Genomic DNA, 9,866 nt, shown 5'->3' with positions numbered 1-9,866 from the left:
CTCGGGCGGGTGCTGGCGGCCCCGGTGCAGTAGCAGCGCTGGCACGTGTGGAAAGCGGCGGCCGCAGAGGCGGCAGGGGCAGGCGCGGCGACGGCGCTGGTGTGTGCCCAGGTGCAGGTCCAGGAGGCTGCTGTGCGCAAAGCTCTGGCCGCACTCGCTGCAGATGTACAGCGTCTGGCCCGCGTGTGCCCGCCGGTGAGCCCGGAGCTCGGCCGCCCGCGCGCAGCGCTCCCCGCACTCTAGGCAGCGGAAGCGCCGGTCGCCGCCGTGAGCACGCTCGTGCAGCAGCAGCACCACGCTGTAGCGGAAGCCCTTGCCGCACTCACTGCAGGAGTATGGCCGCCCCAGCGCCTCTCCGGGGGTCGGGAGCATGGTGTCTGCCGAGCCCCGAGCTCAGTTTCCGTGAAGCCTGGAAGGGGTCAGCGCCGGAGGTAAGAGGTGGCCTCAGAGACCGCGCTGCGCACTCCTGGCTTCCTTGGTGCAGGCGCAGGCGTCCCGGCTCTTCCAGAGGCAGGCTGCAGCTCCGTTCATCCTGCGCCGAGACCCCTGCGGGGAGAAGGCTACCTTGAGTTCAGCACCAGCAGCAACTCCGCCTTGGGACACGCGGAGGGAATCTTGAACACTCTAGTCCTGTAATGGGCAGTACTGCTCCCAAAAAAGCTAAGTCTGTGAGTCCTTAAAACCCCAGAGGGGCCTGTAAAGACAGGCGGGGCAGAGCACACCTGTCTTGAATCAGAGCAGGCAGGTTAGACTCCGAGGGGGCTTGTGTTCTGTGCCCACACTGCTGGAGAGGGAAGACCTGTTTTCTGGTAGATATGAGATCCCACCTGGAGTGCGTTAGGAGCCGACCTAGGAGGGGTGCTAGGGACCCAGAAAGCCCCTCCTAGGGGCAACGCCTTTAAGACCGTCTTCTAAGTCATCAAGGTGAACCCGGCCAGGTGTCTGGGAGGACAGAAGGCGATGTAAGGAGGCCTAGGGGTCTAGCAGTGGACGGGCAAAGCAGGACTGAGATCCTGGCTCAGTGGTGAAGGCACTTGCCATCAAGCCCGATGGGGAACCCTGCTGTTAAGGTTGGCTCCTTTCTCAGCAGAAGCTTCCTGCCTGACTTACCTGGAATGTGCCACCAAGCACAGATGCTTGGCCTCATTTAACATGACCTTTGGCCATAGTTACCTGGAGTAAAAACTACCCCCAGGTTTTTTCTAGATGATAATTAGGCATTGCCCATAGTCGGATGATAGGAGCCTACTGCCACATGTAAATAAAGCATACTATGAGCACCTGTCAGCTGAAGCATTGGCTACTGCCTCCACACTGGTTTCTGTAACCCCCACTGAATAAACGGAGCTGTTTCACTGAATCTGGAGCTGTTTGTATCACTAAACCTCCCTCCCCAGAAGGGTCTTCTTCCGTCAGTGCTCACTGGCCATCCTGACCCCATTCATCGCTTCTGCTCCCTTTGCCCTCCTGGAACGGTGGCCAGCGACCCACGAGGAGAGGGAGAGATGCCATAGGAATTTGATCCCCAGAACCCACATGGTGGAAGGAGAGAAACAACTCCAAGTTGTCCTCTGACCTCTGCAGATGGGGTGGCAGGTATGTGCTAACACAGGAGAGGGGGGATGTATAATCAAAGCTCCCTGTTTGGGTCAATACCCGATGATCAATTCCACTGCTCAGTGGCACAGTTGAGAAGACAACTTGGAACCCAGAAGGCAGCTGAACTATAAACATGGGCAGTTTTTATTCCAGAGGTGACAACTTCAGGAAGGCTGGGGAGAAGGAAAAGGGCATCCTCTGACTCCTGGGCTGTGTAAGATTCTACAGACAATCTATACTTTTCTCACTGTTGGGGCCTCAGAACCTCGAGTGGCAGAGAAATCCTCGCATAAACCAAATCTGCTCAGCTATGTGGCTTATCATGAACGGTTTTCTGCAATCCTTCTGACAAGTTGCTCCAGGCAGCCAGCTAGAAGCAGGTGAGCCTTTGTCTTACACTCCCTCTAGTTAAGTGTGTGGCTGCTCCTTGCACCTGGTTGGTCTTACTAGTACTTCCCTCCAGGCCTGTGGCTCTGTCACCAGTCCAAGAAGACCCTAGATACAAGGTGTAGGCCTTAGTCCAGTGCAGCTGTGTATCACCCACCAGATCAGAGAAGGCAAACAAAAAGGCCAATAGTCATTCTCCTGCGGGAGATGAAAATGCGTCATAAATGCCCAGCATGTTGGCTGGCCAAAAAACCTACAAGAACAGTCAGCACTTTTGTATGTCACTGGGTCAAGTAAACTGCCAACAGCAGACCTGAGGGGTCTGCAGCTGCTGCCTGTTTGGTGCTGGGCAGAAGGCCACTGTGGGATGTGCTCCTCCAGTCTCTGGAGCAGGATGTAAGACCGGGGTGGGGGGGGGGCATGGGGGGGGGGTGTCCTTAAGTGGATATTTTCAACTATCAAAACCTAGGGAGGCTGGGGCTGGAGAGATGGCTCAGTGGTTAAGAGCATGGCTGTACTTCCAGGAGACCCAGGCTCCATTCCCAGCATCCACATGGTGGCTAACAACCACCCCTAACTTCAGTTCCAGGGGGTCTGACATGCTCTTCTGGCCTCTTCAGGGGTACACTTTTATACACACAGGTAAAACATTCATACACATGAAAAATACATCCAGGGAGGCTAGTGTAAACTTTGCCTTTTGTTTGATTTGTGATACCACTCCCCTTTTTAAGTTTCTTTGTGGGGTCTGGACTATTTTAAACCCCAAACATCTCATTCAAAGATGATAACTTTTGGCGGGGGGCGGCTGGAGGGCTGGGGCTGGAATTCACCATGTGGACCAGACTGACTTTGAACTTACAGAGATCGCCTGCCTCTGCCTCCTGAGTGCTGGGATTATAAGTGTGCACCACCACGCCTGGCTCAAAGATGACGACTTTTAAACCCTCCAAAGCAGAAGCACCTTTGCAGCTACAGCACAGATTTTAGAGGAAGGACCTTTCCATCTGGGAGAAACCCAGCTAGTTGGGCTGATGTTGGGCAGTTCAAATGACTGTTGGCCTCCATGAGACTAAAACCCTGGGGACTTAATGGCTGGTTCCAAATGCACAAGAGAGAGATGCTCTGACTCACCTGGGGCTTCTGGGAGCTACCCTCTCATAGGGCAGTGCTTCCTGGGGCACACAGCCCAAGGACAGTAAGCCAAATGCACACCTGTGTGCCTGCACACACACATGAAGAAAGATACCATTTTCTCCTATGACTGACATGCTGTAGGGCGAGGCTTGGTGCTTGGCCAGGGCAGAACCTTTTAGGTCTCTCTTCCTTACCTCATTCTATGCTGGAGGTTAGATCAGCAGCAAAGAGGCCCATGCCTGTGGTAGAGACCTGAAAGAAAAATACGACAATGTCTAAAAAACAATTTCTAAATCATCCTAAATTTCACTGTTCTGAGTGTGACTTTTTAAGTTATGTGGCCAAATTTCTTTTTGCAAAAAAAAAAAATCTACAAAGGCCCGGGGGAATCACATGTGAATGAGTGAAGTCCTAATAGCTGCGTTTGGAAAGGTGCTTTTAAGCTATGTTATCACAACTGCAAGTCAAGGGTGTCAAAACTGACTATGACTTACCACATGTACCAACAGCCTGCTGGGTAAGCTGTCAGAATGGAAGTTTTCCTCTCTTGCTATCTGTCCTGCCACACCTATATTTCTAGTGTAGGATGAGAGTCCCAAGAAAGTTAATAGTGATCACTTTGCCATATCCACCTTAAAGCAGGAGTCAGGTAGAACTTAGCATGAAAAAAAATATGCAGAGTTTCTCCTCAGCAATGTCACAGGACTGGAAATGTAGTCCGGTCTTAGGTCTTGGAGAGCTCAAGGCCATGGGTGCAATCCCTAGCACCACATACACAAACTGAAGACTCTTCACGTGGCTCATGTTCATTTCTCCTGGACAGTGCTCACACATGACCTTGCCAAGAACTTACAAAGCAGACAGTCCACCTCACGGACCCTTGGAGAGCTTGATTGGAACAAGGTTGCTGAACGCATCTGAGCTTAGAGCTTCTGTACATATGAGGGCCACTGTCTTGAGGCTGTATTCCTTGACCAGCCCCTTCAGAGATCATCTGCTTTTCTGGAAAGTAGGTATCTGTAAGCCCATCCTGGAGACCTGGTTGGAACTTGAAATGCAACCTATGTAACATTTCGCTGTTAATCTGGGTGAAACCACCGTGGTTGCCAGAAATATCAATACATGTGCTCACCTGTTTTTATGTCCCCTTTCACTGTCTCAACAGTACTTTGTGGTGGCTATCTATTATCCCAGGGAACCTGAGGGCTTCTTAAAGGCTTGTCTAGTTATAGGGAAAGTATGCATATCTGGAGACGAAGATACAGAAAGAAAGGTGGTTGGTTGCTCACTTTCCTCAGGTCCTCAGGATTCAGCCTGCACGTGCTGCTTTAATCTTAGGACCCTGGCCCAGTAAACGGAGCTCCAATGAGGGATGGGCTGAAGGCTGGACTGTCTGTCTTCAGGAAAGGTGAGTCTCCTGCTGGGTTAGCCTAAGCTTACCCCTGAGAGATGCTGTTGTCTCCATGGTCATGTCTCCTCTGAAATCAGGCAGAGGCAAACTACCCATCCCTCTCTGGGTGGTATGTGGGGTGGAAAAAGTTACTTGGCCACGTGACATGTTCAGGGAAGTTACAGGTTTATTTGTAGGGAGAGAATAGACAGAGCAAGAGCTGATCCTCTGTCTCTTTGACAAATGAGCAAAACTAAAGTCCAGAGTGGCGAGAACATTCCAGAGCAAGGAGAACACGGGAGGAGAGACAAACAGGTCTTTTGTACTTACTGGGTCTACCAATGTGTTAGACATGTATAACACTTGGTGCTTTTTAAAAAATGACGTGCAGGGCTGGACAGATGACTCTGTGATTAAGAGCACTGGCTGCTCTTGCAAAGGACCTGGGTGTGGTTCCCAGTACCCACATGGCAGCTAACAACTGTCCATAACTCCAGTTCCAGGGGATCCAAAGCACTGCATGACACAAGTGCACTGACATACATGTAGGCAATATACTTATACACATAAATAAAAATGATGTACAATTACATGACAATTATGGAATGAGTCCTGAAAAATGTGTCCTTGGGTGTTTTGTCACTGTGAATGTCACAGAATGACTTGTGCAAGCTTAGTTATGACATCGCTAGATGATCTATCTAATTTTAAGGAATTACCAATACATACACTGATCAAAATGCCATTTTGTGGCAAGTGACCATATTAGTCTAGTATCTAGCTCTTCAGATGTTCGGTACCTGGAGGGGTTGGCATGTCCCTCTGGGCACCCTGTCCTCCACAGTCCCACCCACTGTATACGGCCTTGAACCACGGGGTTGGGACTGCAGCTTGAGAAGTTTCTGGAAAAAAGCTGCAGCTATGCTGACGGTTCTGTAGATTGACTAGGGCTTCCACAGTGCAGAAGTGTTGGAATGTTGCAGAGCCAAAATCATGGTATGCTATCTTCCAGATGCTATGCCAAGCTCCCAACCATGCTACCATCCTGGACATCCTCAAGGATCCCTGGGTGCTTAAGTTCCAGCCTGAGCAACCCACCCACGAACTCAGGCTGCTTGAGACCGTGTGTCAGCCCCCCACCACTACCACTAATCACCAATCCTTGGAAATCAGGACTTGAAAGTGGCTGAGGTAGGGGCTAAGGAGCAAGGCAGAAAGGTCTGGGGTAAAAACCAAAAAAATTCCAAAAACCAAAACCACTTTAATATGAGCATGGTGGTACACACCTTTAATCCCAGCACTCGGGAGGCAGAGGCAGGCAGAGGCCAGGGCAGGCAGATTGCTGTGAGTTTGAGCCCAGCCTGGGCTACATAGAGAGTTCAGGCCAGCCAGGCCTACAAGGAGACCCTGACTCAAAAAAAAAAAAAAAAAAAAAAAAAGTTCAAGTGGCCCATGACAGCCACTTATCGCCCACCTCCAACCCACTTTGTATATAACCAAGAGCTTAGGACTCTCAGGAAAGACCTTTGCAATGTATTTACTTAGCAGACCATTAGCTTCTACTAACCCAAAAGCTAAGACTGTCACCAGGTAGTACCTAAAGCCTGTGGCAGGGCTGGTGAGATGGCTCAGTGGGGAAAGGTGCTGACAGGCTAGGCAACCTGAGTTGGAGCCCCTGAACGCATGTAAGGTGAAAGGAGAGAACTGGTCCTTCACAGTTGTGCTTTGACTCCCACATATACCAGTGTGGTGTGCATGTACACAAACACAAATAAGTATTAATAAATTTTAAAATATATTTCTGGTTAAAAGACTAAAGAGAAAACTTTTCAGATCAGGAATGGTTTTACATAATTGTTTACTAAAAATAAAGGATTATTCCAGTTGGAAATAGGCTAGGAAAAAACCAAGTTAAAGTTTGTCACAAGGTTTGTGAAAGGTAAAACAAATTCACTATAATTAAAGGTTTGCCTTAAGCTTTGACTGGAGAAATGACTCAGTGATTGGGAGCATGTGCTGCTCCCCTAGGACTTGAGTTTGATTCCCAGCACCCACATTGGGTAGTTAACAGCCACCTGTAACTCCAGCTCTTGGGGCTCCAATGCCCTTTTCCTGCCTCTGTGGGCACCTGCACACACATGACACACACCTGAAAAAAAAAAAAAAGAGCCAGGTGTGCACAGCAGAGGCAGGCAGATCGCTTTGAGGTCAGCCTATAGTCTACATAGTGAGTTCTAGGCCTGTCTCAAAAAGGGGGGGAGCTGGCTGGAGCAGTGGCTCAATGGGTCAGTGGTTAAGAGAACTGGCTACTCCTGTAGAAGACTGAGGTTCGATTCCCAGCACCCACATAGCAACTAACAACCATCCATAACTCCAGTTCCGGGGGATCCAACACCCTCTTCTGACCTCTGAGGGCACTGCGTAAGATGGGTGCACTTACCCACATCCAGGAAACACTCATTAAAAAAAAAAAAAAAAAAAAAGCCTTACATGAAAATTAAATACAAACCAAATCCTTTTCTGTTTTATATTTTGTGTGTGCTCTATGACCTAAGTGTGGAGTCAGAGGACAAGCTGTCTGCTGTACAGGTCCTGGAGGTTGGACTCAGGTCATCAGGTTTGGCAGCAGGTACCTTTACCTGCTGAGCCATCTCTGAGTGCCTCTGACCCAAGGATATAAACATGTCTTAATGCTAAATTTGCATGTTTGTCCACTAGGCTCCTTTGTCATGAAGCCACTGTCTGGGCAGTAGAAAAATTCTGTTAGGAAGACCAATTCCATTCAGGTGTGGTGGGCATGCTTGTTTCCCAGCACTTAGGAAGTAGAGAAAGGATTAGGAGTTCAAGGCCAGCCTGAGCTACATGAGACTCGGTCTCAAAAACCTCCCCTAATGGGGCTAAAGACATGGATGGCTCATCAGTTAAGAGTGATGGCTGCTCTTGCAGGGGACCAGTGTTGGTTCCCAGCACCCGAGAGTGGCTCACAGCCTCCCGTATCTCCAGCTCCTGGCACCTGCACCCTCCCAACTCTTCTAATATCAAAACAAAACAGGTAACCCCCAACCCCCTTTTGTTTTGCTAAATGCCCATTTCCCTCCCTGACATCTTCAGCGCATCCTTTTGTTGAGGCAGAATCTCATGAAGCGCTAGGCTTCCTGAGGCTTGTTAGCTGGACCACGTGGCTAATGGGATCTGGAACCTATCCCTTAAAGGTTTTCCTTCCTTTTTTTTTTTTGTCTTTTCGAAGCAGGGTCTCCCTGTAGCCCCAGCTGTCCTGTAACTCACTATGTAGACCAGGCTGGCCTTGAACTCACAGAGATCTGCCTGCCTCTGCCTCCCAAGTGCTGGGACTACAGGCGTGCGCCACGACACCTGGCTCCTTAAAGGTTTTTTAACCATACGCTCCTAAAGACCACCTTCCTACCCACTCGGTCTCAGCTTATTGCACTACAGCAGTGGCACCAGCACTTTGAACACTTTGTAAGACTGAGGCAGGAAGGCTGCGAGGGGTGCTGAAGTCATCCTTGCCACATTTACTCCTCTCAACAGCCTCACCTGTATCTGACCTCGCATCCTTTAGAATATCAAGAAAAGCCTTTGTCGGATAGTAACTTCCCAAGTTACTATCATTAGCTACATTAGCTTCCCTCTCGTGAGACATACCTGTTCCTTTTTTTTTGTTTTGTTTTATTGTTTTTTTTAAAGACAGGGTCTCACTATGTAGCCCTCGCATTGTAGATCAGACTGCCTCGAGCTCACAGCGATCCACTTGATTTTGCCCGCCCAGTGCCGGGATTAAAGGTGTGTGCCACCACGGCCGACTGGATTTCCCCGCTTTTGCTGTAACCTGCTACCTCTTGTCTTTACTGATTATTCGTTAAGTACACGGACTTATAATTCTTGCTCTGCGACCATAAAAAGTACACGTACCACTTCCATGGTGGAACACTAAATTCTGTTCAGCGCCATGACCACTCACGTCTGGTTCAGAACAAAACTGTCTCGCATCCCCTTCGGAGAGCCGTGTTTTATGTTGATAAACCTGCTTAGGGGAACCAGAGAGGCAAGCATCCAATCTCTCGTCTTCCATGACTAATTGTGACCTTGAAGAGAGGACTTAGGCTGCCTAACCTGGGAAAACTCAATACGGGAAACTATTCCAGTTCCTTACAGGTCAGAGCATCACGAATCTGGGACCTGGAGCTGCCCCCACATGGAGGATTTACTCTTCAGGACTGTCGTCATTTAGGACTCCCTGATCAGGGGTTTAACTTCTACCCCAGCTCCACTCAGGCTGCGTAACTGCCAGGTCCTCCCCGGTTTTGCGAGGTCTCAAGAACCCACTGTGGGCCGGCAGAGGCAGAGGGGACCCAGGGGGCCCAGGGGCACACGGGGATGTGGCAGGTCATCCGCGGACTTGGAGCTCGGTGCTCCAGGGGTGCCGCGGTACCCGGGAACCGTGAACGCAGAACCTGCCCCGTCACCCGGCTGCAGCCAGCAGTGCTAGGCGCCGGTCTCCCCGCCCCACCCCCACCCCCGGCCGGTAGCTGTCGCCATCCAGTGCCCGGCCGCTGGCCTCGTGGGCGCCGCGCCGGGTGGCACCGAGGGCCGGGAGCGGCCTGCGCAGGCGCACTACCCCGTCTCGCCCTCCGCGCCTGCGCCGCTCGTCGTCCTCCCGCCGCGGCCGCCCGAGGGAGACGCGCCCGCCCGTGCTCCCCGCTGCTTTCTCACCCGTCGCCGGCAGGCCGCTCCGACACCGCAATCGCTCTTCGCGTAGCCGACGGTCCGGGCCCTGCGCGGAGGAAGGGGCGGGGCGGGAGGGGAGGCGGTGCTGGTTGGCCGCTCAGCGGGTCTCTGTGCCGCCGTCCTGACCGCGCACGCGCAGAGCCGACCACTGTGGCCCAGCGCGCATGCGCAGAGCTGACCGCAGGCCGGTTGCGCATGCGCAGAGCGACTGTCTCGGGGCAGAGCCGGGCACTCCGGAGGACGCAGCCCGCAGGCGCCCAAGCGGACCGGGTCGTCACCGCCCCAGCCCAGCTAATCCCGCCTCCCTGCTCTCCCGCCCAATCAGAGGACGGGGCGCCGAGCCGGGTCAAGGCGGGGTCTGGGCGTCTGTAGCCTAAAGGCTCAGGTGGCCCTGTGCGGAGGGCTGACCTGTGCCCCAGGGAAGCCGCTTGCCCCTGTGGCGACTTGGCACTACACCGGGGAGGCCAGACCTGGTGTCGACGACCTTGTCTAGCCTCCCAAAGGAATGCCCCTTTTGCACGGCCAGGGGCTCGGGTGCGGTGTTCTGTTCCCCCCGGGGCCTACCAGGAGGATGCGGCTCAGAGCCGTGCAGACTAGAGTGTGCAGC

The 9,866-nt window shown here is 52.0% G+C and overlaps 1 protein-coding gene across 1 annotated transcript in view; it reads right to left on the bottom strand.

The window, feature by feature from the left end:
* Window positions 1-9,390, bottom strand: part of Znf672 (zinc finger protein 672) — a 10,442-nt gene extending 1,052 nt beyond the window's left edge. Inside the window, exons 1-3 of the mRNA XM_029569152.1 lie at window positions 9,245-9,390; window positions 3,318-3,375; window positions 1-546 (exon numbers count right to left, since the gene is read on the bottom strand). The exon at window positions 1-546 is cut by the window's left edge and continues 1,052 nt beyond it. Of these exons, the coding sequence (XP_029425012.1) occupies window positions 1-372 (372 nt within the window). The 5' untranslated portion in view covers window positions 373-546; window positions 3,318-3,375; window positions 9,245-9,390. The remainder of the gene's footprint in view (window positions 547-3,317; window positions 3,376-9,244) is intronic.
* Window positions 9,391-9,866: the final 476 nt, after the last annotated feature.

Source organism: Nannospalax galili, unplaced genomic scaffold, assembly GCF_000622305.1.
Source record: "Nannospalax galili isolate Female #2095 unplaced genomic scaffold, S.galili_v1.0 scaffold1012, whole genome shotgun sequence".
Taxonomy (NCBI): domain Eukaryota; kingdom Metazoa; phylum Chordata; class Mammalia; order Rodentia; family Spalacidae; genus Nannospalax; species Nannospalax galili.
This window is presented reverse-complemented; position numbering and strand designations above follow the sequence as displayed.